This window comes from Onychostruthus taczanowskii, unplaced genomic scaffold (genome assembly GCF_017590055.1).
Source record: "Onychostruthus taczanowskii isolate IOZ18803 unplaced genomic scaffold, ASM1759005v1 scaffold22, whole genome shotgun sequence".
NCBI classification, from domain to species: domain Eukaryota; kingdom Metazoa; phylum Chordata; class Aves; order Passeriformes; family Passeridae; genus Onychostruthus; species Onychostruthus taczanowskii.
In genome coordinates, this window is record NW_024499462.1 from 1,632,607 (window position 1) to 1,660,302 (window position 27,696).

Sequence of the window (27,696 nt, forward strand, 5' to 3'; positions counted from 1 at the left end):
ACTGCTGTTGTTTTGTGACTCCTCAGATCTCCAGGATGACTCTTATTCCCATCTCTAATTCATTAAGTACTTCATGATACAAGAAACATGGAAACCTGGGAATATTAATAACTCCCTACTTAATTTCCCAGAAAATACATCCCACATTTACTGGAGATGCCATCACCTACAAGGTGCCTGCCTTTACCTGATATGGTAAATTCAGATTTGTATTACCAGCTCTGCTTCCACATCACCAAGAAACCCTCAGGAATATAAACCAACTGTGCTCCAGAGTAACAAATTATCTCCCTCCATCTCAAACAGCAGGAAAACACAGTCCTGGGAGATGGGAATGACTAAGACGCCTCTGAAGGATCATTAACTCTGATATATAATGACAAGGCCTTGAATGTCAACAATATTCATTATATCATTATCATGCTTTGCAAAAGAAACCTCCTATTGTATCCTCAACTCTTGCTGACGATGGTGACAGGATTTAGGCAGTTTAACTGAGGATTTGTGCCTGGAATGTTGGAGCTGGAAAACAGCAAAACAAACCTTATGTTTGTTTGCAAACATTATTCCTACTTGTCTCCAAATCAGACACAAGCACCTTGGGTATCCCCCTCTCCTGCAGGCTGAAACATTTCTTAGGGACCACTCTGCCAAAAAAACAGCTTCCTTCAGTTTAAATTTCCCTTCTTCAGGAGCAAAAGTTCCCCACAATCCCTATCCAAGCCAACCAAACTCCTGATTTCGGACAGCTCCCCCAGTATTCCACAGCTCAAGGTAGGAATTGTGCTAGCGGATCCAAATGATGCTGTTGGTGAGAATTATAGTTCTCGTGGCAGATAACATGATTCTTTTATACTAGGGGTTTAATAGGTTTATTATTGAGGGTTTAATGGGTTTATTACTCTGGGTTGGAAGTATTCCCAAGCCCCTCATTTGTGTCAAACAGCAAATCAAGTGTGGGTGGGAGTGTTAGATTGGATTTTGGTCTTGTTATGCAGGGAGATTACAGTTTGTGCCCACAGGACAAAATTAACATCTCCCAGATGCAGTCAGAGGCCACAAATATCTGAAATGTGCCTGACCTCTTCGTCATAAACCAAATATTTGTAAGTATTTTAAGGAGGGAACATCAGTCATCCATAAAAGTTGGACTTTCCTTTTTTCCTAAAGTTCAGAAAGGCTTTTCCTCTCTTTTGCTGCTTCTTGCCAGCTTTTACACAGGCTTTCACTTTTAAATTTTCTTAGATGGATGGAGCTGCTCTGCTGGGAGGAAAGGTTGGGACAGCAGGGATTGTTCAGCCTGGAGAGGAGAAGCTTTGGGGTGACCAAATTGTGACCTTCCAGATCCCGAAGGAGCTCCAGGAGAGATGGAGAGAGATTGTTTCCAAGGGATGGAGTGCCAGGACACAGGCAATGGCTTCCCACTGCCAGAGGCAGGGATGGATGAGATATTGGGCAGGAATTGTTCCCTGGCAGGGTGGGCAGGCCCTGGCACAGGGTGCCCAGAGCAGCTGTGGCTGCCCCTGGATCCCTGGCAGTGCCCAAGGCCAGGCTGGACACTGGGGCTTGGAGCAGCCTGGGACAGTGGAAGGTGTCCCTGGGGTGGAACAGGATGGGATTTATGGTCACTTCTAGCCAAAACCAGTATTTGATTCTTTGATTTTGGCTGTCTTGCAATTTCAAGGCAAATTTTACATCTTTGAGGCCCAAGTGCACACACATCCTTTGGAAAAATCCTACAGGTTTTGTGGACATCCTCCAGGAACTTGAGCATCCTACTGAATTCCCAGGTCATGGCAGCTTATCCTTCACTCTGCTCAGAGGAGGATAAAGGAAACACTCTGTACATTTTCAAATACTAACATAATTTTCTAACCCTGGCCTATTTTTAGGCATTAGACAAGCTAGAAGAGCCCTGGATGATTACTTCCATGGTCTCTGCCAATTCCAGTGCACCTGGAGGGTTAATTCCAAAACCAATTAAATGTGATTCCAAACAAAACTGCACATTAAGAGCAGTTAAACCCTAAGAGCAAATATAAATGAAAATAAATGAAAATCCAAAAGCTCATGGCTGCAAACCATCACTGGATGGGCTGGTGAACCTCCTACGTGAGTTAATCACATTTTAACACTTCATAGCTTCAACCAGCCCAGCTTTCTTCAGGCTGGCACACAACAAAATCCTAACCTTGGAGACTTGGTTGTTCTGAAAGGATGATTTAAAATTTTGGGGTTTTGATGAGTGTGTTCTTTGGCAATGATATGATCAATAGATTAAACCAATGCATTTGCACACTAGAAATATCAAAACACCACAAAGCCCTCCCAAAAAAAAAAAAACCTTTCTAAATCACAGATGGAATATACTGTTTAAACTCTGCACATTTAGCTGGGCTCTCAAATATTTCTCTGAAGTTATTTTTTCTTGGAATTTCTCTTGACTTTGAGTTGGAAGATACCTTAAAACCCATCCAGTGACACCCCTGCCATGGGCAGAGACACCTTCCACTGTCCCAGGCTGCTCCAAGCCTCATCCAGCCTGGCCTTGGACACTTCCAGGGATGGGAATCAGGCATCAAAATCCTAGAAGGGCATGAACCAGAGACATGAAATCACTGATTCAAAAGATTTAGTTTGGCATCAAACTGAAAAAGATAATAGGACTTAAAGGCATCCCAAAATGTAGAGTGTCAGCAGACAAAACCAAGAATTCCTTTCATGGGAAATCCCTGGACTCTCAGCAATCAACTGCCATGAACATGCTGATAACAAATATCAGTATTTCCACTGCACTAAAGCACAAATATTATCTGGAGGGCAAAGATGCAGATGAATGCACAAATATAAGAAATTTTGTGAGCAGGGAAGACAAGAGCACAGCTTTTGAAATCCCTTTTGCTTAAGAGGCCATGTTAGTGGCAAGGAGCTTTGTTAACCTCTTTGAGCTCTGCCCAAGCTGACCTAAGTTCATGGAAAAAGATGAGGAACTGTGGCTGCAGCCACTGCTGCCAAATATCCTCCAGGAATTCCCTGGTGCCAGCAGGAAGAGGTAATTCTGTCCAGCACTGACGGTCCGGAATGGAAATAAACAGCCCAAATTTATAACCCCACCTCCTCCTGATGCCACAGCCTTGGACTCGAGATATCAGTCTTGTTGTAAAGGGGAATTTGCATGTTAACAAACATGAAAATCCAACTAGAAGCATATGAAATTCTTCTGTGACCAGCATCTCCATGAGGATTTTGAGAGAGACAGTGCTGAAAGTTTTACTAAAGTCCCTTCTATCCTTCCTGGGGACAAATTCCTTAATAAACTGAAGGAAATTATACCACCAAGGCTCTCTCCCAATGATCTTGTGATCATCCAACCACTTACAAGAAATGAAGTCTGCACTTTCTCTGCTTGGAGTTCACCTGCCACATTCTAATTCTCTGAGTTTGGGGTCTGATTTGCTCTTTCATGGATTCTAACTCAAATCCCAGCTGCTCCTGTTGGTTTTACATCTATAAGATGAATTTAAACTGCGTTGTTAGCCACTGGGTCATACAGTGAGCAGGAGTCCTGGACTGACTCTGGGTATTTGAGATTTACTTCAGAGCCCGTGATTTCACTCTTCCCCAAAGACTTAGGACAAATCCAGAAAAAAAGGGGATCTGATGGCAGGAGAGGACATTCCAGGAAGGAAAGGACCTATCTCTTCCACCTCTATTTTTAATTCCTTTTCCTCCTGGATTGTCCTCTCCTGCCAGTAAATCTCCCTTCTTTTCCTGGTCTTCTCCTTTTTCCTCCACCTCTAATTTTCCTTCAAGTTGTCTTAAAAGTCCAAGAAATTTGGGAATTTCATTTCAGGAGCCTGTATCTTTAACACAGACGAAGTGCAATCTGAAGTGCAAGTTTTGGGAAATCACTCCCTTCACACTGAAAATAAGGCAGTGGGAATTTAGGAAAACAGATTCCTTTCCAGACTTTTCCACAAGATACTGTAATGTAATAAAATCATAGACTCACAGATGCTTTGGGATGGAAAGGATCTTAAAGCTCATCTCATCCCAACCATTCCATGTGCATGGGCAATGATTCCTCACCAGCATTTTAAGGAGTTTTTCCTGCTTGTAGAAACACAGGAGGAGCTGTTTTTGAGAGATCTCCAGAGGTCATTTAGTCCAACACAACAAGCTTTACCCAACAGCCGTGAAATTTAAATCGGGCTTTAGATCCAGGGTTTATCACTTTATGAATTTATTAAATAAAAATAGGAGCCTGTAAGAATTCACTGATACCCATGAACAGAAAGCTCTGTTGGGAAATAATTACATTTCATCAGCATTCAGGAGGGCTAGTATAGTACCAAATAAATTCCTCCAAACTTTCCCGTCTTTTCCAGTAGGAAGAATAGGTCCCTCCTAAAAAACAACTTTTCTTAAAGCATTTCTTTTGTAACTTAAAACCAAGCAGGTGACAGAGGTATCAAATACCCTGCAAACTGCTCTCATTACTGGAATTAATTTATCCTGTTTTCATTTTAGGGAAGATCCAAGGGCCAGTGATACTTGAGCACATAATTCTTTATCCCCATTTTCCATCTCATTTCCTTCCCTGTGGCTCTCTCTCCTTGGTAGCAACACATTCATGCTGGAGTTTTCACATAGTGCTGATCAATGACACCAAAATATCCAATAATAGATGAATTATGAGGTTGGGTGAAAGAATTTGGATATAAATAAAAGCCCAAATGAATAAAAACTTCTGTCAAGGGATGTCTTTCCTCTCCAGGGATCAGCTCAACAGCTTTTTGTTTAACCCCAGGTTGCTTTTCTAGAGTCTGCAACAAACTGCTGGGGACTGTCTTTCCCTGCCCAAGGCTGTGAACATGGCTGCAGATCAATATATTGATCCCTTTCCTAAGTGTTATTCCATCTTTTTTACCTCCCATGCTCCTGGGCTTGATGAAAGTGCAGTGCACAACGCAGATCATCCTGATGCCCCATCTCCAGCTGGGTTAGACTGCAAGAAAGTGCCTGAATTTCACTGTGGAGCTTCCAGCTGGAGCATTTGGATTCCTGGGGGTCCTTTGTGGAGACTTCCACACAGCAGCTGTGCTCCTGCCTTGCTGGGGGATCCCCAGGATCAGAGGGGAAGCAGCAGCAGGGAATCCAACTCACCTCTGACTGCCCCAATTTAGAGAAAACAGCGTGAAACAAAAGGATTGGAAACACATCCGCTCCACTGGCAGCGTTATCCTGTCTGGCTTTTGTTCTTTTCATCTTCAGGAGGCTCCTGGAATGCTCACAGGCAGCACTCCTGTGCCAGTGCCTCCTGCAGCTCCAGCTGGCAGCAGAGCTGCCGGAGAGGGAGAGCACTTCCAAGTGTGGATATTGTCTGCCTGCATGGAATAAACGCTCCAAACCCTCCCTCTCCCTGCCTTCCTGCTACATCTCCCTGGGAAACCAGCCCCAAATATTATCAAAATCCTTATGGGAATCCATTTGAAAGTCCAGCTTTCCCACAGAAAACAAAGCAGAGCATGGAAATCTCTGGTCTGTAGCAGAAGTTATTCCTGGGAGTGTTCAGATTTATTTACACCCCAAACTGCTTAGAATCCCCATCCCTGGAAGTGTCCAGGGTGGCAGGGCTGGAAAGGAATGAGATTTAACATCCCTCCCAACTCAAACCACTCTGGAATTCTGACAATGAGCCCAGGCACCCAATCCTGACACCAAACCTCCTGAGCCAAAAATCCTGAGGGATCAAAGTGGTTGAGCACCTTTTCAACATCCTTCCTCACCAGGTTCTCTGCTCCCATGAACAGCAGGGACAGATCTTGGGTTTTAAGGTAAAAATCTGTTGCTATTTTTTTTCCCTCAGGTAAAATGGGAAGGTGGCATTCCAAAGGGAAAGGGACACCACAAAATTTTTATTTAAAATCCTCTGTATGACTGCTGGCTCGGGTGGATTTTAGGTTTCTGTTTGAAATGAGTAAAAACTTTTCTGAAAAGCAGCTTTGTTAATCAGTGGGCTAATTCTTGGTAGGGAAAACACGCAGCACTATAAGGATTTCTTCTTTCACCAGGCTATTCCCACCTAAAATAGCCCTTTATGTACATTTTACCCACATTAAAGCTTCCATACAAAATTTATTCCCATTAACACTTCTCCCATACTGGCTGTGGTTTTATCTACAGTGAAGCACAACACACCAAAAGCTATTTCAGTTTTTAAGGAATATCCTCAAACAACACAGCTACACCCAAACTCTCATCACCATTATGTCAATAACCTCATTGGAGCCAGAAAAAAAAATTCCAAATGCCCCAATTTCTCTTTTCTATACCACAGAATGGCATTTCCAATGGATACCCCTACATCAATTTGCAGTTGTGAACATGAGAGAGCAGAAATATACCCAGTATTTGGGCTATAAAGATTTCTCCATCCAGGGATAAACAGTACAGGAAATGACAGAAGCAGTTTCTGTCACTCCAAGTAGGAATAAACCATCCCAAGACCATAATAAATATTTTCATTTCCACACAACTTGGAAATTGCACTAATTTAGAAGCCAGGGAGCTTCTTGTGGCAATTATTTCTTGTATTTTACAGTTCTGTCACAGCTAAAAATAGAGGCAAGCTCATGTTTGAGAAGATGATTGAGCCTTGAGGGCCCCCAGCAAAGCACAAAATGGATTTGAAGGATATTTGGGACTGATTTGAAATGTTCCACCTGTGCCTTTTAGGATGCAAAATGAAAAACAACCATACAGGAAGGCAAAGACAAAAAGCAGAGGAATAATTTAACCATTTATCAAAACTGACTTAATTGCACCAAGGGATCCAAACTTTGTCCAAGACCAGCTCTGATTTCTTATTAAATAATACAAGGATGGGAAGGAACATGATTATTATGGGTATTTGGGTTCCCAAAGTACCCAAAATGTCCTGTTTTTCTGAAGCTTCTACTTAAGGAGCTCCCATTTTCTTTTGATATTTTTGCTGCTGGGTAAAAAAAGCCACATTTTTCACCTAAATTCCTGAAAAATGCTTCCCAATTCCTCTTTTACCTACAGCTCCTGCTGGATCCAACCTTATTGCAGCAGATATGAGACATTACATTCAACTTCTGGATCAAAACACCCTCTAATTAATATTTTCTTCTTTCCCTTCAGTCAGGAAAAACAAACATTACCAAAAAAAGTGATGTTTTCTTCAAAGAGTGAATCCTCATCCAGAAGACTCCCATGTGTTACAAAAATTTACAGCTTCAAACCCTCAAATTTACACTATCCCCCATTTTTATGCCAGGTCAGCAATGATTTCCATTGAAAAATCAACTGATTTTCCCCTTAATGGCCTCAAAATTTCCCCTAGTTGTGACAATTTCCTATCCCTGGGTGTCACTTGCTCAGCGTGTTTGAATTCTATCTCAAAACAAATCATTTAAAAATGTGGCAACACTGTTTTGACCCTGTAAATCTGTTACCAGCAAGTTTTTACAGCGGAATTTCCTAAAAAACAAGCTTTTTAATGTGCTATTTTTAAGTGACAAAGTGTTTTCAGTATTTAGCACAGAGAAGAAAACAATTCCAGTATTTTTAAGCCCCCAAATGTGACTTTGTAGCTGCAAATGGAGAGTTTGCATTTCAGCTGTAGATATTTGGATGGGGTTTTGTCTAAGGCGCAATTATTTTGTGCTCCTTCCTCATCATCTGGACAGCTTGAGTAACAAAATAAACAATTTTATTGACTTACCCTTACTTGACCAACAAAAGCATTGGCTTCCTCCTCCTGCACAGAGAGGTTTTTGGGGAGAAACATGTCAAAAACTGGTCCGTTGTCATTGACATCTGTCACCACTATATTGACAGTAGCAGTCGAAGTCTAGGCAGAAAAAGAACATTTTGAAGAAATTCTCTTTATTTTACAGCTTCCCAGGTGACAACCCTACTGCAGAATCACCGGTAACAGATAATAAATTTTTTTAAACGTGCTTTTGTGAAAAGAGAAGCATTTCAAGAGTTTATTTTGAATTTTTAGAAGAAAAAACAAGCTCAAGACTGACTCATATATTAGAGATGCATGAAAAATATCAGTTATCTTTTAGTTTTTATACAGTATTTTAAGGATTTAATGAGTATTTGTTGTGAGTGGGGGGAAAAATCTGGAAATAACAAAATTTGCCAGAATGAAAAGAAAATTAGTGATTTATCAATGAAACTACACCACAGTGATGACTGACTACCCTGATTAAGTGGAACAATCATCCTGTATCATCCTCCTGTATCATCCTCCCCGCACCCCATTCTGATGTTCTATTTTGCAAGCCAATTTTAACATCCCAGGAGGTGGGAACAGCAGAATTAACTGTATTTAATATGTCAACAAAATATGTCTGTGCTACGTATGGAAATTTCCTCTCCCACTCCAAAAGGTAGATAATAAATTTTTTTTAAACATGCTTTTGTGAAAAGAGAAGCGTTTCAAGAGTTTATTTTGAATTTTTAGAAGAAAAAACAAGCTCAAGACTGACTCATATATTAGAGATGCATGAAAAATATCAGTTATCTTTTAGTTTTTATACAGTATTTTAAGGATTTAATGAGTATTTGTTGTGAGTGGGGGGAAAAATCTGGAAATAACAAAATTTGCCAGAATGAAAAGAAAATTAGTGATTTATCAATGAAACTACACCACAGTGATGATTGACTAACCTGATTAAGTGGAACAATCACCCTGTATCATCCTCCTGTATCATCCTCCCCGCACCCCATTCTGATGTTCTATTTTGCAAGCCAATTTTAACATCCCAGGAGGTGGGAACAGCAGAATTAACTGTATTTAATATGTCAACAAAATATGTCTGTGCTACGTATGGAAATTTCACAGAATTAACTGTATTTAATATAAAATGTCAACAAAATATGTCTGTGCTACGTATGGAAATTTCCTCTCCCACTCCAAAAGGTGGAGAGGTGTTGGCTTGAGTCACATCTCTTTTCTCTGCTCCCACAGAGTGAGAGCTCCAGATCAAAACCCACAGTGATGTATTTAATAAACTATTGTGTTTAATATATTGAATCTTAAATTAATTAATCCAACTCAGTGTCTTAAAGCTTAAATCTTATGTGTTCTGATGCTTTGCATCAAATTCCTCTGAGGGAAATTTGGGCCCTCCCAGCCAGAGAGCCCTGGAGGGGCTGGAGCATGGCCAGGGAAGGGAATGGAGCTGGGAAGGGGCTGGAGCCCCAGGAGGGGCTGAGGGAGCTGGGAAGGGGCTCAGCCTGGAGAAAAGGAGGCTCAGGGGGGACCTTGTGGCTCTGCACAACTCCCTGCCAGGAGGGGACAGCCAGGGGGGTCGGGCTGTGCTGCCAGGGAACAGGGACAGGACAAGGGGAAAGGGCCTCAGGCTGGGCCAGGGGAGGCTCAGCTTGGACAGCAGCAGGAATTTCTGCATGGAAAGGCTGCTCAGGCCTTGGGATAGGTTAAAAGGAGAGGTTTTGAGTCTGCATGCCTGGAAGTGTTTAAAAAGTGAGAGGATGTGGCACTTTGCAGTCATAGTTTAGTTAGAAGGTGGTGCCTGGTCACAGGTTGGACTTGATGACCTTGGAGGTCATTTCCAACCATAAAAATTCCAAGATTCCATGAAATGTTTATGACAGGACACTCACAGGAATTACATTGTGGAGATGTGACCCTAGAAGAAATCCCTTTGCTTTACGAAGAACAAGCCTGTTTGAAAGTGGCACCTCACAGGCTTCATAGAGAAACCTGCAACCATCTTCCTTTAACAAAAACCCAAACCAGCAAAATAAAGAAACAAAAAAAACCCAAAACCAAACAAAACCCCAACCAAAAAGTCTGAATGGAGACCTGTATCTTCTGGTGTTCTACTGGTGTCAGAATCAGCTCTTCCCAGCTCCAGATCCAGCCTGTCTGCTTTCAGTGTCCCAAAAGCTCCCAACATCTGCATAAAATAACCCCTTACTACTTAAATATTCCAAAATCCTGAGGATTTTGAACCAAGACAGCACAAGGTGCTCCCAGGCTGGCAGCTTCTCTTTACTGAGCTCCAGTTATTGGCTAATTGTTCCTGAAACTACCATTCCCACATTTTATATTTAAAAGGAAAATGCGCTTTCTGCTTTCTTGTCCACACAAAAGCCACTCCAGAACGTTTGCTCTGCTGTGATGCACACTGAATGTAAATCAGCTTTTCCAAAGGTAACTCAGCTCCATGAAATTCAGGGAAATAAACACCCTCACATTTAATAAACTGAGGCAGCATGGTGTTAAACAACAATGGCTTAAGGCAGGAATTCCCATTTGGAAAAGATTTTTATTCATTCCAGATAATTTTCACGGGCTGTGGTTGATCATCTGCAGCATTTTGTCTCTTTGAGAGGATTTTATAAAGAGAAAGGGAGGAAGGAAAAGAAATGTTTGGGATTGTTTTTTCCCAACTCTTGTCTAAGGATTTTCAGTATTTTTCACATTCCTGGCCATTCTTTATTCATCTGGAACACTCTCCTTGTCAGCCAACACACCCAGACCAGTGCTCCACTTGTTATATTTAAATTTTCACATCTGAATTTAAAAGACAAGATTTATGCAAAGAAATAATATTTTGCAAGGAAAAAAAACACCTTATTGAGATGCCAAGAACTTAAATTAATTTAGGAAATTTTATCAAATGGTCCTCTTCCTGAACTTGAAAGTGTGTTAAAATAAGATTCTATAAGAAGACCAACATTTCAAGTAATCCCTGTTTTCATGAGTCATAGTTTAGAAAATTATCAAATGTGAATGAATTCAGAAATCACTGTAATAAGACCAATATTTCAAATAATCTTCCTTTTTTATTAATCACAATTTAGCAAATGACCAACAGTGAGTGAAATCACAAGGAGCATTCAAAGCAGATTCTGGGTTAGCAGCAACCCCCTGGGTTCTCTTCCTTAAAATGAGTAACAGACTCTGAAACTGAGAAAGGAAATGGGAATACTTCAAAATCTCCATATTTCATCCAAATACAGGAAACATTTGTTATCCCACTGCAGTCTCAGCAATGCCCACCTTTACCGTGAAGTGGGACTCACCTGTGTGCCCTTGAGAGCAGCACTTCTCTCATTAACATCAGAAAATGCCTGATCAAAGATTATTAAACAAAACCAACGTTTTAAAATCCCCATTAGATGGCTCCAAAGATTTGTTGAAGCTCCAACCTCAGACTGATGTGCTGCTCTGAAAAAGCCCTTATTTGACAACCAGAATGAAATACAGGGGCTTCTCCAGAACAGCAACACGGAGCAGGATAGGGAACAACATCGTCATTCTTGCTGGGAATCATGGAAAAGTCACCAGACACTAAAATCCCACTGACTAAATAATCACTGCCCATGTTCAGGGATAATCCAGAACCTTTTTCCAGTCTGACACTGGATCAGGACATATGGAAGAGTGTGGAGGCCCTGGCACAGGGTGCCTTTCCTGGAAAGTGAATTCACAGATTTCCTAAACAATTATGAAAAGTCGCCAAGGTTTGTAGAGGATGCTAAAAGAGGCACAGAAGCAACAACAACAAAAAACTCTTCACAAATATTTAAATAGACCTAAAATTCTTTAGACTGGTTCCCTAAAATAATGAGACACACCTAATTCACAACTGGTTTCCAGGGATACTCTTCATGCAAATCCAGCACAGGAAAGTTTGAAAACTGCTTTGCCTGGTTAAAAATGAGGCTTTTCTGCAACAGAATCATCAAGCATAGTTTGGGAAGGAATCCTAAAGCTATTCCTGGAAATTTAACCAGGGAAAAAGTCATCTCAGTCTCTTATTAGGCATTTCCTACTCATTACTTGAGAAACCCTGCTAACTTCTCTTTTATAATGAACATAAATAAAAGATCCAGAGCACTAGTTTATATCTTTCTTAGGGGCCCTCAAATATTTCTTACATAGATAATTCTTCCCTAAGCAATAATTGTAAAATTTACATTGCCTGCACAAGTCCTAAGGATGCCAGGCCCTGATAAATGATATGGATGATAAATCTGAAGGAAATTCCACTTTGTTCTTACTTTATTTGTACCCTGTCATTTAAATTCAAGTTGGGAATTGATGAGAGCATTCTATGCCTTGGAGAGGAAATGCTCTTGGCTCTGATGTCAAGGAAGTTTATTAATTTGGACAAACTCTTAGACAAACCTGTCTTGTTCAGATATAAGTAGTTTGCAAATAATACAATAGAAGGCAAAGCCTTTATTTGATCAAAAAAGAAATAGTAAATAATTTTGCTGATCTCCTTATCAGGATTTATTGATATTCATGTCAAGAAAACTATATTTGAGTGGGGACAGAATTAACAATTCTGTGATTCCATTTTCAGAACTTCTTTCCTTCCACGAGAAGTTTAAAAGAAGTATCTTCCAACCCTCTCCACCTCTCCAAGCTATGAAGAGGAAATTGCCAGCTGGACTGCAAACAAATTTTGGAGAGAAGACCCTGAGGTGAAGGGAAGTGTAATTCTGTAGCTTGTCAATAATTATACTAATGAGAAAAAATTCCAATAAGCCTGGAGACGAGACAACGAAAAACTGTCAAAACTGCAAAATAAAGCCGAAAGGGAAAGCTCCCAAAATGAAAACCTCATACATCACAAAAGAGAACAGAAAATATGAGCACTTCATGCAGAAAGGAAGAGTAAAACACGGACACTTAAGGAACATCCTTGACGAACAGATAGAACTGTTCCTTTACATGCCACTTTGCCCATCTACAACTAAAACTCATTACTTGGGAAATAAAAGCATTTTCCTGCCTGCCAAATTAAGGGATCCTTAATTGTTTGTTGTGTCAGATTGTTAACGGTGACAGGTCATGTTTTCCAGGGGAAACCCACAAGCCTGCTAATACTCCAGGTCATAACTCAGAACAACAATAATTTGGGAAGCACACCTGAGCATTTTAAACAATCAAGAGCATTCCAGGGAGGTGTAATGGAAAGGTGGCAGCCAGGCCACCCCATTCCACAGAAAGCCAAGGTGCTGGGTGAGGGCATAAGTGGCTCTGGATTAATTTTGATGGAATTAACAGTCCCTCAGAGTCAAATGGTGTCACTATGACTGTCACCACACCACATGAATCAGTTAAATCAGCCTTGGGGCTTAGAAAAGAGAAACCTCAATTACTCTGTGCCACAGCAGTCTTGTCAAAGCTATCTTAAGCCCTTTGGTAACGACACAGAAAAACAAGCAAGAAAAAAATCCAAAAACCTTAAAACCCCCCCAAAAATTCAGGTGTGTGGGACCACGGACTTTGCAAATGCAAAAATGAGCTCAAAAGACTTCACTGATGATGATGATTATGGGGGTTTCTCTAAAGAATAATAGGGCTCAAAAGGAGAGCCAACACCACATTGTATCCTATCCAAATTCCAGTGAATTTTAGGGCAGGCACAGAGCATTGGCCTGCCCTGGTGGCAGCTGTGGAGGAAGGGGGTCCAAGATGAAGAATCCAGGAACTAGAAAGGAAATAGCAAGATGCCTTCTCCAATATGAGAGGAAATGACTTGGAGTTGTGCCAGAGGATGTTTAGCTCAGATATTAAAGAAAATCTCTTCACCAAAAGCATTGTGAAATACTGGAACAGCTTCTCAGGAAGTGGTGGATTCCTTATCCCTGGAAGTGTTCAAGACACGTGTGGATGTGGCACTTGAGGATATGGTAGTGGTGGAGCTGGTTGATGGTTGGGTTTGATGACCTCAGAGGTCTTTTCCAACTTAAAGTATTCTGTGACATTCATAACTATGGGAAAGGCATCCAGAGGAAATGCTGCACCCCACAAGTGTGAGGCTGGGGCTGCTGGACACACAGGCTCATGTGGGAGGTGTCCTGCTGTCCTCCAAACTCCTGGAGACACCAGAATGGGAAGAAAAATCCATTTCAATATGTTTCCTTAGGCCAAGAAAGATCCTGTCAGGGCTGGAGATACCTGAGTCTTGCTGAGCTGCATGGAGAAAGACATCCCTGGTTTTCTGAGAACAAGAGAGTCATGTTGAGACAGAAAGTTTTCAAAGCACTCTGGGATAAATTTCTTCCTGAAAGCATCAACAAATTCCAAGCATAGCAACCTTTCCCAGCTGAGGAATTCCAGGATTTTATACACTATTATTTAAAAACCCATGAGCAGAAGTTTTGTTCCTTTGCTTTCGTGTCATAATGGCTAAAAACCTTTGTTCACACAGAGTTTGGCTGGGAAATACTGTGGATATTGAAGTTCTGGAGTGCTGGCCTCAATTTCTGAACCAGTATCACTGGATGAAGCTACAAGCACTGAACTTAGGTGAGTATGAAAGACCAATACAAATGTTTCCTTTTTCCTACTCTGTGAGGGCTTTTTGGTAATCTTTATGCTTCAAAGGTATGGATTAAATAACCACATTTAAATTGTCAGTGTCTGAGGAACATCAGCTCCTGAGATCCCATGCAACTGGAACTTATCTGGGGATCCTATGACTGTTGCTCACAAAACCAAGCCACAAGAATGTACAAATGCCAATTATCCATGTCGCAACTGAGGAGGAAAGTTCTCCTGGACTGGGTTTGTGTGGCAAGGTTCTGGTAGTGAGGGGTTATAAGGATGGATTCTCTGAGGAGCTGCTGGAAGATCCAACAGTGCCAATACTGAGGGATCCAGGATAAACCTGCTAATGACAAGGCAGAGATGGTGGTGATGCCTCTGGGATAACTGGTTTGAGAAGGAAAATTGACATTTTGCAGTTGTAATTGTGGCTGGAGAAGAGTGGAGTGAGACCACGGGAGAGCAGCAGCTCTGCAGACACCCAGGGCAGGGCAGAAAGAGGGGCAGGGGAGCTGAGATTCCATGGGGAAGCCCATGGGGAGGCAGCTGTGCCCCTGCAGCCCATGGAGGCTGCAGAGATCCTCCTGCAGGAGCCCACACCAGAGAGCAGGGATGCTGAGAGAGGTGGGAAGCCCATGCTGGAGTAAGGACTTGTTGGATGTATGAAGAGAGCAGCCCATGCTGGGGCCAGCTTGCTAACAGCACTCAGGACCTGTGAGGAACCACACTGGAGCCTTTTCCTGAAGGATTGACCCCATGGAAGTGGATCCACATAGGAGTGGTTCATGAAGAGCTGCAGCCCATGGGACGGACTCACACTGGAGCAGCTCAGAGAGAACTGTCTCCTGTGGGATGAACCCCAAGCTGGAGCAGGGGAAGGACTCCAACTCCTCACCCTGAGGGGAAGAAGCAGCAGCACAAACAATGCAAGTCCCCATTCCCATCTCCCTGCGCCACTGGAGGGGAGGAGGGAGAGCCCAGGAAGGAGGGAGGGGTGGTGGGAAGATGTTCTTAAGATGTGTTTTTCTTCCCATTACTCTGCTCTCATTTTGTGGATAATAAAATCAATGGATTTCCCCAAGCTGTTTTGCCCATGACAATATTTGGTGAGGGATCTCTCCCTGTCCGTATCTCAACTCCTGAGTCTTTCCTTATATTTTTCTTCCCTATCCAGCTGAGGAGGGCAGGGATAGAGCAGGGTCAAGCCACCAAATCTCACTGAAAAAAAAAAACCAAATCCAACCCTACAACAATTACAACAAAAACACCCACACCAGTAAAGTCTTTTTCCTCTGAATGCCTTTCAAATTTAAAAAACCCCAAGCAAATACAGGAAATAAAATCCAAAAGCTGACTAAGTAGGTTTGACTCTAATAGCTGGTTTCATGTTGGATGGAAAGGGATCAGGTTGGATATGTTACCAGCTAAAATATGTTAATGGGATTTAAATGACATTGTACCTGCCTGGGGAATTAATTTTGGGATTCTAGACAAACTGCAACAAGGCATCTGGTGACATCACCAGTTTTCTGTAGGCAATAATGGAACTGTTCACAAAAAGCAGAGCTGGATGACAAGCAGCAGGTGAAGGAACTTGGGGAGCAGTGGTTTTGTAATTGTAGAAATTTTTTTTTCCCTAGAAACACACTGCTGCTTCCTGATACAAGCTAGTTAAAAAGCAAAATTCCTCCATGAAATGGCACCACTTGGACCAAGGATCTGTGTCCTCAGAAGGGTTTGGCATGGTACCAACCAGGACCTTTGAGTGACTCATGAACCTCCTCCAGGAGGAGGCTATCAAACAGCAGGAGCACATCCAGAAGAGCTGCAAATCAAGGGAATTGTAAAGACACAAGGAAGCCTGGCAAATCAGTCACACCTACTGTTTCCTGGCATGGAAAAGGCCTGGAGATTTAATGGCTTGGTTGAGCTGTCTTGTTCCATCCATTTGTTTGCAAAATGAAAGCCAATGAGCTTATCCAGCCTTTTTTGTAATCCTGGCAAGCCCAGCTCTTAACCCTTTCCAGCTGCTGCACCAGAAGCTTTGGTCAACTCAGTCCTATTGCTGGGCGATCTTAAAAAGAAAGGTGCCCCACTACTGACAAAAAATATAAACTGCAGAAAGCAGCTCCAGGCAGGTAAGGGACAGTGACAAAAACCCCAAACCAGGCAGAGGGAAAATGCTGAAGCTACAGAGTGTGCCCACATTTCACTCTGAGAACAATGCACGCACACCTGCAGCTGCAAAATTCCAGGGCAAAACATCTGGTAAGAAATCATAGAGTCATGGAACAAACAAGGCTGGAAAAGATCTCCAAGATTATCAGATCTGCTCTGTGACTGATCCTCATGCCAGAGCACTGAGTGCCACCTCCAGCCCTTCTCTGGACATCTCCAGGGATGGGGACTCCAAAGCTCCCTGGGCAACCCCTGCCAATGGGATTGAGCGAGGAGAGATAGGAGGGGGTGCAGTTCTTAAAGTGGATTTTGTTATTACAACCAGTAACAAGAACTTCAAGAGGTGTTCAACAGCACAGTCCAGGGACAGCTCTAAAGGAGCCCTCCATGGTATATTTTGGGTGGTTTTTCCAGAGTTGAGCTTCAAACACCATATCTCAGCTCACATACAACTATTTTCTGCTAAGCACTGTGCCATGATTAACAGGATTTCCTTTCAAAACCCCAACTATCACCTTCAGAATGTTAGAATTAATCTGCTGGCCACTTAATCCTGGGGCAAAGCGAATGAATCTCTCTCTAGATGAAAGGAAAAGGAATGAGCTTTTCAGTCCCCTTTTTTTTTACACCCCAGAGAGTATTTCAGGAGCATAACACAGCCTGAACCAACTGGCAAGTCTTTAATTTACATCTTCAGATTTCCCAGCTGAGAGTTTGAGATCAAAACCACTGAACTCACAGCTGTGAGAGCAGTTCATGAAGAACAAACCCACATGAGCTGTAACCAGATTTTTCACGGAAAAGGTGGAGACTGTTATAATTACTCCATGTTGCCACTAAATTGTACAAAGGCTTCCTTGATATTTTTGTGTGTGTGTGAAAATTCTGAGTAAATCCTGAGTAGGGAAGGCTAAGATTGTAAGGTGAAGAAGCTAAAAAGAGCACGAGATAGAAAAAATTAGATTTTCTTCTGTCACAATGAGCACAGGTCCAAATCCCAGAATTTTCATGATCACTCTGTAGCAATGTGTCAGAGACAGTCCTGTTTCAATCTCAAATCCTTCTAGAACAGCCCAGATAATGCATTCCTGTTATTTATTATTATTGAAATTCTTTTAGATCTGCCCTTATACACAAGGTCAGATGTACAGAGATTTCTCCCCCACCTGTGCTATTATTCCATGGCAGAGCTGCTGCATTCCCAGAGACCTTGCACAATCCAGCTGCAAATTTTCAGGAAAAATAATTCCATTGCCTCTGCCTGATCAATAAACACATATCCTTAAATTGTCCAGCATTATATAACATGAAAATTGAAAGAAAATCACTATTTTGTTCTATTAAACACAAGTGTGAGCAGCAGTTGGTGGGGTTGGTTGCGGGATCACAGATTGGTGCAAACATAAAAGACCTGGAGGTATCTCCTGACAAATAATTGTTATTTTTGAAAGAGAAGTGGGATTTTTCTGAATTTTTGTGGAGAGCTGAACAGTCAGTTGTGGAAAACGGCTGGATAAAGTACAAATTACTAATAAAACTTCCACATCTGGGAGAAGGGAAGAAGAGGAGTGGGTATTGAACAGCACAGAGAAGAAATAGAAGATGAACATCTGTGAATAAATAAACCCTTGGCTGTTAATGAGTAACACAAAGCAGCAGCAAAATCCCGTTGTCCATGATCAAAGGCAGTGACACACAGGCTTCACCCACACCAACCAAAGGAAAACTCCCAGATTTCAGATAGGTTTGGTCAAGACCCATGAAAAACACACAAGCAGACCACGTGGAGGTGGCCAGTGCTGTCCAGCCCGTTCACACTCTGATGCCTCTGGTTTTAGTTTTTATATTTTTCAGATTCTGTGCTGCTTTGGTGTGTGGGTCTGAGCTTCACATGAAGGGAGCTCTCTGCACAGGGTAGGAAGACAAAACAATTCCTGCTCTAGCTGGGGACCAAGGACAAATGATCCAAATTTCAGGCCCAAGAGCATAGGACACTCACCCCGTCAGGTCTGCCATCCGAGGCTGTGACGATGAGGATGTAGCGGTCAGTGCTCTCTCTGTCCAGGGGCTTTCCCAAGGCCAGCAGGCCAGAGCTGGCAATGAAACAACACCAGGACACGTTAGCAGGGTACCTGGGAGAGGTCTATGAGCACCTGAGCTCCACCACCTTGCTGACACCAAGACTCCTCTTGTAGGAGCTTTTAGGCTTTCTGTGGCTGAAAGCCAAGAAAAGCCATGAGCCAATTCCTAATGCTCTCTGCTTGGATACAGGAATAATCCTGGATTAAAACATCAACATGTCTCAGGAGGTTTAGGTATTTAGATTCACAATCTTTCCCTCACTCCAAATGAGAATTATTTTGCACCAGAATTAATAAGCCCCAAGTTACTCCTGTCCCATCATTTGTTGTGGGAAGTTGGCTCACCACCCTCCATTTCTCCTGCAAGGAAAACGATATTTGGATTGCAAATAATAATAGCTAATAATAGGTAAAATAAAGGGTGGTGGGCCAGGCACAGACCAATCTGGTGGTAACACTTCATAACAAACCCTCTCTTTCTCACTCTATTTAAGCTGGAATTCAATTTAAGGAAAATACAGTTCTTAAGCTATGCTCAAAAGGCTTTTCACTACAGTCTAAACCATAACAAGTCAGGAAATGAAAGCAAAAATTGTCCCTGCCTTAGTCAGGAGCTGACAGGTAAAAGGGTTTTAATTAATCCCTGGCCACTCTTTTAAATGGAATCTTTCCACCTCAGTGAGCTTCTCTTACCTAAAGTGTTTTAAATAAATAAACAGTGGCCAGTGACAAAGCCCAGAGTGGAATTTGGCTCACAGAGCTCTCATTAATGGCTGAGAGCCCCTCGAAGGAGCAGCTGAAGGTGTCTGAGCACAACCCTTTTTCTCTCAGCTCCTCCATTCTCCTTGGGCTGATAAACTCCTTTTTCTGGGGGTTTCCCACTTACCTCTGAGAGAGATTAAACACTTGCTGAGGATCTCCATTCTGAATGAGGTATTTGATGGGGTCGCCCTCTCTATCGAAAGCCTTTAGGGAAGGAAAAAAAGAGGATAAAATTCAGTCAGTGGCAAAGGTTTCTTCTCTTCCCTTCTATGCAGAAACTGGGGAATTAAGTTTTAGGAAAGTTTCCCACAGAGATGACACCAATACCTGTTTCTAAGGCAGTTCTGGTTATTGATGGGCTACTCAAGATAAAGCTGGAGCACATCAGAATTCCTGTGCTGCACAGAAATGACAATGTCCTGAATGCAGGATAATAATTACTATTAATTATTAGTAATTATCTAATTACCAAATGTTGTGGGGTGACAGCCTTTATCCAATATCGTGTGTTGTGTCTGGCAGCTGCGCCTTTTCCTCCCCCGGCCGTCTTGCCGCGGCAGGGCGGGGAGGGAGGGGTGTGAGTGTGACCAGGCACCTTGGCTTTTGTTTTTGGCTGCTTGGCTTGGCTGGCTTGCTTGCTCGCTACTGCCTCGGATGCTAGCTGCTTTTTTGCTGCTTTCTGCTTTCTACGCTGTTTTTCTCTTTTTCTTTCGTTCCCTCTTTCTTACCCTTCCCCCGAAGATACTGGACCGGCTCCGGATCTGACCTGGGACGTCCAGGACCCCCGGAGTCTGCGAGAGAAGCTCAGCGCCCTCCACAGCACTGCCTGGTTTTCTTTTCTTGTGTTGGGGAGTGTTCTTTTGTTATTTGTTAATAAATAGGTTTTGTTTTCCACTGTGCTCCTCCGAGGAATTCCTTCCCGAACCCGGTATTGGGGGAGGGGTGGTTGGAGGTTTTTTTTTTTAGGGGGCTCCCTTTTGGAGATTTCCCCTAATTTGTCCTAAACCAGGACACCAAACTACAGCTACGTCCAGCAGCATGAGTATGAAATTTAGGCTTTAGTAATTTACTTCTATTTTTCTGCTGCTCTACACTGATTAGACTGAACTTTCAGTTTCCTTTCTTCCCATTCTTCATTTCCATTTCTTATCAAGATCCCTCTTTCTGTTATTTTATTAGAATCCCAATCTTTGGCTGCTGCTCCAGTGAGTTCCAACTGCAGTTCTCACCCTCCACAATAATTTGCTTCTTGGGGGTTGAAGGTCAGGGTAAGGCCTTTAAGATCAGACATTAACAGCACCAAAATGAGGATATTCCACCTATTAGGTGGGAAAAAAAAAACTTTCAAAAGTTGAATAAACTACTTTTGATGTCTCTCCTGGTGCCACCTGAGGCCATTTCCTCTGGTCTAAGAGAGAAGAGGCCAACCGCCCCCCTTGTTCCTGTCAAGTTGTTTCTGTGGGCCACAATCAAAGGTTGTGTAGCTTTGAGCTGACCACCTAAAAAGCAGTTTTTTGAGATAGAAACCCAAGAAGAATAACAAAAAACCCAACTCAAACACCCCCCAGAATTAGGAACAGAAGCACAAACCATTTAAACGTGCAGGCAGAGAAGGGAATGCAGTAAGAAAACAACTTGGTTTAACCAAATAAAAAACAGGGTCTAAGTCAGATGGAAGGGATCAGCACAAAGAAAGAGCAAGAAAAACTGGATGGGGACACAGCCAGAAGAAATCAAGGCAAAACTGGAACAGAAACAGGAGAAAAGACAAAGGATAACAAAGAAATATTTAAGTTACAGAGGGAACCTGAGGAGTGGTTTGAAAAGCAGAAGGGATGATGTTGAGACAGTCAGAGGGGTAAAACTGCCCCTGTTCCAGCTCCAAACCAAATTAACTGGGGCAAAACTTCAGCTGAGAGCTGGGCAAGAGTCAGGCAGAGAAGATGTTCATAAACAGAGCATCTTTGGGTCAGCTTCTGGAATTCAAGGCTGGTGAAGTCCATCCTGGTGTACAGAAGGGCTGGAGCTATCTCAAAGCCATCAGAGATTTTTTTTTTTTTTGAGCACTCCCAGAGAACAAAAATGCTGGAGAGCAAACCCAAGGTCTATCCTTCATGGAGGAATGAGCCAGGAAATCACACACCAGGCAGGTGGAGTGCAATTCCCAGAAACCCACAAATATCCAAATTATTTGTAAGTTTCCTGCAATGCCAATATGCAGATGGATGACACAGAAGTGAATTTCTCCAGCACAAAAGGATGCTGAAGCAATTTAATCTGATTTTCCAACAGGACAACAAGTCTCCTGAACAGGGCAGAAACTGTGGATCAATAAAGTAGCTGAGCCATGGTGAAGGTGTTTCCTACTGCTTGTTGGGATATTTTCCCAAAGGAGCTCCAACAACAGTCTCCAAGTGGAGGGTGGGATTAAGCAAGAATTAAACCCATCATCAACATTAAGGCCAGGCAGTAGTGGGTAGTGCTAGTACTGACTCAATTCTGCTCGGGTGTGTACAGCTCTCCCAGCACTGATCAATATTCCCATCCACAACATCAATGACAGACTGGGAAAACTGTTTATAAATTCCATGGGTGGCACTGAGTAACAGGGGGTGTGGGCAGAATTTGCATCTCCCTGGCCTGAGGACATGAACAGTCAGGATCTGAGCCAAGAACACAAAATGCTGCAAGCACTGGAGGCAGACCATGTGAGGAGCTGGCATCTCTGAGGACTGTCCTTGATCTCAAATCACCAGAATCCCAGGTTGCTCCTGCCTTTAGCCCTTTGTCCTCCTTTTACCTTCCCTGCAGGGCATCCTGCCCTCCCTTCACATTAAGCTGTCTCAGGGGTATCATTGTGGTCTGCATTCTCTCATAGCAAGTCAGAGAGCCCTCAGGAAACCAGAAAAATCAGACTGGCTGTCATCGATTTCATTTTCTCCTTATCCCCACAGAAAATCTTTTAAAAAAAGGGGTGAAAAGTTGTTTTTAAAAACTGCTTTTAATCATTGCTTTTAATAACTCCTGCTTTCTTTAAAAGCAAGGAACACGAAGTTCTTGTGTACACAAGAAAACCACCAAAGGCAAGGGAGAAGAGCAACCTATTCCTGATTTTTTCCAGATCAATGGCACAAAGTGATCCCATAAATTGCACACAACAGTTCCATGTTAGCTCCTTGTTCAGCACATAACTGGACCCTGCTAACAGCCCTATTTGTTCTGCAGGCTCCCAGAAAAATGACAGCATTTGCATATTTTAATTAATAATGTCTGGCAGAACATGAAACCATAAACGCCTCCCAGGCATGCAATAAACTCTGAGGTTTATTTACAAATTAATGCAGTGGAGATCATTTAATATTGCATTAATCTCAAATGTTGTTAATTAAAACACCAGTCAAGACCAGCCGGGTGCATTAGAAAATAAATAAGGGGATAAGAAAGAAATAAAGCCCTCCATCATCAGCATAAGAAATGTTAATGGACAAGAAAAAAGTGAATTTTATTTTTCCAAAGTCTAAAGGGCAAATTTAAAGCAGCTACATTTGTATTGTTACTAACCCTAATGTTTTGCAGATCTTCAGATTTGATAACTTGGGGATACTTGAAAAGTTTTGCTGGCTCTCTACAGGATTTTGTAACCCTCCTGCTGCATGCAGAACTACCAAATTATTACTAAGAGAGCCATAAAAGCATAATTTCTAAACCTGCACCAGCCCAAACACTGACTGGATTGATAAGACTTAGGAAAAGAAACATCAGTGTGAAAATTTACACATGAAAAAACTTGTTCAATATTTGAGGCCTGGTGATATTCCATATCATCGATGGAACACAGGCAATAAAACCCAAACCAGCGTGCATAACAGGGAACTTTGTGTTGCCTGGAAAAGGCAGCACAGGATTTCAGAAGTTTAAATACTCACTTTATGAATGTTTAAAATGTCCTGGTGGATTTTACACAGGAGGGAAAAAAGGAAGATGAGAACAGAATTATGCTGCCCACAGGAGATGTCCTTTAATAGAGATGGAGGTTTGGAGGTTTTAATGCAGGACAAGGGAGCTGGACATGGAATTGGGTTGGGAGCCCAATTACAAGCCCATCCAGTGCCACCCGTACCATGGGCAGGGACACCTTCCACTGTCCCAGGCTGCTCCAAGCCCCAGTGTCCAACCTGGCCTTGGGCACTGCCAGGGATCCAGGGGCAGCCACAGCTGCTCTGGGCACCCTGTTCCAAGGCCTGCCCACCCTCCCAGGGAACAATTCCTTCCCAATATCCCATCCATCCCTGCCCTCTGGCAGTGGAAGCCATTCCCTGTGTCCTGGCATTCCAGATCCTTGCAGAAGTCCTCCTCCATCTTCCACATTTTAGGTTGAGGACTACCAGACCAACAAGAGATACAGTCCTGGACTAACCATCAAAGATAAAGCCAAGCATATTTGGGATTTAAAAGTCGAGTATTTTTCATAAAATGCAGGATCACTGGGGCTGGAAAATCCCTGCCAGCCCATGGAGTCCCAGCTGTGCCCGATGCCCACCTTGTCCCCAGCCCAGAGCACTGAGTGCCACCTCCAGCCCTTCCTGGGACACCTCCAGGGATGGGCACTGCAAAGCTCCCTGGGCAGCCCCTGCCAAGGCCTGAGCACCTTTCCATGCAGAAATTCCTGCTGCTGTCCAAGCTGAGCCTCCCCTGGCCCAGCCTGAGGCCCTTTCCCCTTGTCCTGTCCCTGTTCCCTGGCAGCACAGCCAGACCCCCCTGGCTGTCCCCTCCTGGCAGGGAGTTGTGCAGAGCCACAAGGTCCCCCCTGAGCCTCCTTTTCTCCAGGCTCAGCCCCTTTCCAGCTCCCTCAGCCCCTCCTGGGGCTCCAGCCCCTTCTCAGCTCTGTTCCCTTCCCTGGCCACGCTCCAGCCCCTCCAGGGCTCTCTGGCCAGGAGGGCCCAGGACTGGACTCAGCCCTGAGGTCCCTCAGCAGGGCCAGCCCAGAATGGGCTGCTTGGGGTTTAGTGAAACATTAAAGCAGTTTATTCCATTGGAGCTTCATTTTCCAACCACATTTAAATCCCATCAAATCCTTCAGTACCAAAACCTGCCAAGAGGTTTTTTTCTGCCTCCAAAGATCTCTCAGGCTCTCAGCCACAGATTCCAGCACCTGTCAAGGAAACACAAATGTTTCTGTTTCTCAGCATGTTCCTGGCTCCTGTTCCTCTTTGGGGCTTCCAACCCCAAGTGTCTCTCACTGGGGAGGAGAAGGCTCCTGAACAGCCTGGCCCTGCCACTCCCCCCTCCATGCAGGCACCACAGATGCGCCAGGAGTTAATTGGCAGCACTGAGCTAAATTAGTCATCCTCCCTCAGCACAGGTGACTGTATGAGCTTAATCAGCCAGAATAATCCCAGTCTTTCAGCAGGAAACCATTTTAGCAGGAGCTTTCCCATCCACCTGCTTCAGTGAGTTAATTAGAACTCCTTTCTTTCACTACTGCTAAACACAGCATTAAGTAAGTTCCTGATCCCTCAAAAAAACCTCAATAAAGTGTTATCATTTATCTCCTTATTTTACACAGCTGGTTTTGAGGCAGATTACAATGCAGTAGATAAGGAGCAGTAAATAAATGAGGAGAGAACTGATTTTTTAACTATTAGTGCAACAAGGGGAGGTCTGGTCCTGCTGCATGATGATGAGGGATGTTCCTGCTCCTGGACCTGGCCAGAAGCCGTTGCATGATCCCTGATCCCAGGGCACAGGGTCCCACTAATCCTGGGGCTGACAGAACTGGGGTCTCTGCTCCCTGTCAGCCTGTTGTTATACATACCAAGGGGTAGAAATACCTTCAGGCATTTCTCAAAAACAACAGGCTAGGGAAAGCAAATTGCCCAAAATCTTGCTGCAATTCCCCATGAATGAGGTGCTGAAGCTCCTCTGATCTGCTGGCAAATACAGAGAGAGATTCTAACACAATAAATCACAGGCCTTTCAAGTTCCCAGCCGCTCAGAATTTTTTTCTAATATAATTATCACAGAATCCCAGAATGAAGTCACTTCCAATCCAAACCAAAGATCAATTCGTTCCACCTCCTGCCATGGGCAGGGACACGTTCCACTACCCCAGGCTGCTCCAGATCCCAGGCAGCCTGGCCTTGGACACTTCCAGGGATGTAGGGGCAGCCACAGCTTCTCTGGGCAGTTCCATTTTCAGCCTACAGCATATTTTACAATATTTAAATCAAACAAAGAAGTAACAGAAACAGCCAAATGAGCCCTTTTTCTCTGCAGTCCATGTAAAAGAGGTTGCTGATCAAAACAAAACAATTTTCAATCCCTTTGAACTGCCCCTTTTTCCCCTTGGATGCAAGGAATGGTTTGTGCATGGCATGACACAGAGGGTAGGAAGGTGGAGAGGTTTTCAGGAGCCTCAGGGAGTGCCAGGGAAGGCTGTGTACCTGCAGGTTTAAGAGAACAGCGCCGATCCTCATGGCCTCGCTGACTTCCAGGCTGTACATCAGCTGTGGGAAGCGTGGGGGGCTCTGGTTGTTGGGAGGCAGCACCTCGATGTAAACAGTGGTGATGGAGCTCCTGCAGTGCAAGGGGGGAAAAACCAGTCAAAACCAGTCAGAATCAATAAATCGAATCCACGAGGCAACCCACAGCGGCTGCTTTACACACTGTGTGTTCTCGAGCTCTAACTGCCTCCCTTTGTGCCTCTAAAAGCTTCAAGACATATTTTTCCTTCTGGATCAAAAGGAAAGCAGGCTGCCACATTCAAAAAATTCACAGAATCACTGGATTGCAAGAGACCTTCAGGATCATTGTGTCCAAACCAGTCCTAACACCTCAACTAAACCCTGGCACCCAGTGCCACATCCAGTCTGTTCTAAACACATCCAGGGATGGTGACTCCACCACCTCCCTGGACAGACCATTCCAGAACTTTATCACCCTTTCTGTAAAAAACTTTTTCCTAATATCCAACCTATATTTCCCTTGGTGCAGCTTGGGACTGTGTCCTCTGGTTCTGTCAGTGCTGCCTGGAGAAAGAGACCAACCCCACCTGAGCACAGGCACCTTTCAGGAGCTGTAGAGGAACTCTGAACAGGAAGAAAAACTCAATTTCCCCAAAGCAGCCCAAAGTGGTGCACTTTCAAAAACAGAGCAGTGAGATATCAGTACATGCTCCACAAACAAACAGCTCCCAATGCACTGTGTCCTCTGTGGGAGCAGCTCAAATTCCAGGCTGGGAACTGCTCCTGCCACGCACAACAGCCACCCCTGGAGCATCCCTGCTGACACCCAGCTTGCTTCCTTTACTTGGAAAAGCAGGAACAGGGAATGCTGGCAGAGAGGGAAATGCTGGGAGAAGCAAAGCACACAACTGTGCTGTGATGCTGTGGGTCAATAATCCCCACTTCAGAGCAATAAATCCCATTTCAGAGCAGTGGCAATGCAGGAGGCTGCAAACCCTTGAGCTGCACTGAATCCCTGTCCCAAACAGACTGCAAACAGCATTCCAGGTGGAATATTGAAGGTTCTTTAGGAAGACCCTGCACAGACCACCCTGTAAACCCACTTGATATCCAGCATCCTCAACTTGAGAAAGAGAGCCAGGAGTCCCCCTGGAGATGTGGGATTAAAAATCTGACTTCAAGGGATCTTCCTCTTGCCTCTCTGCTCCATTATCCCGCCTGCCTCCCCTCCTGGATGTCAGCACAGCATCCCCACCCCAGAACAAACCCCTGAGAAGAGCAAGTGCTGTGCTGCAGGTGTAGCTTTTCCCCTCATAAATCCTTGGATTTAGGTTGATAAAGCTCAGGTTTTAGAGTGGCAGGAAAGAAAACAAAGGGATTTGTCCCAATTTTTTTGGAGGTGGGGCAGGGAGAGAGAGAGAGAAGAAAATCATGAACACAAAGAGCTGCTTCTTGCAGGGCTAGCAAACTCCAGAGCTTTATTGAGGGGGCTACCCAAAATTACCAGACATTTCTTATTGAAACAACTGTTGTACTGACTGAGAGAGCTCATTGAATATGAAAACAACACATTACTGACCAATAGTCTTAATTAGCTGCCCAAAATTGTGGCTGAGCAGAGTCACCACTGTGCTGTTGGTATTTATCACTGTCCTTTCCCAGAAGGTTTTGGAGGTCTGGGTCATTGATGGAGCTGGGCAGAGCAATGCCAGGGCTGAGAGGAACGTGTTGGGGACTGTCACACATCCCATGGCCATGCTCCAGGATAAGAAACTGCTGTCCGAAAGGAGAAACAGCACCCCCAGGGAAGGGACTCTGCCCCTCAGGGCACATCCACACACACATTGACAGGATT

At 43.6% G+C, this 27,696-nt stretch overlaps 1 protein-coding gene across 1 annotated transcript in view; it reads right to left on the minus strand.

The window, feature by feature from the left end:
- Positions 1–27,696, minus strand: part of PCDH15 (protocadherin related 15) — a 369,222-nt gene that overhangs the window by 97,856 nt on the left and 243,670 nt on the right. The window contains exons 16-19 of the mRNA XM_041404901.1: positions 25,821–25,953; positions 19,502–19,581; positions 18,534–18,627; positions 7,751–7,879 (exon numbers count right to left, since the gene is read on the minus strand). Of these exons, the coding sequence (XP_041260835.1) occupies positions 7,751–7,879; positions 18,534–18,627; positions 19,502–19,581; positions 25,821–25,953 (436 nt within the window). The remainder of the gene's footprint in view (positions 1–7,750; positions 7,880–18,533; positions 18,628–19,501; positions 19,582–25,820; positions 25,954–27,696) is intronic.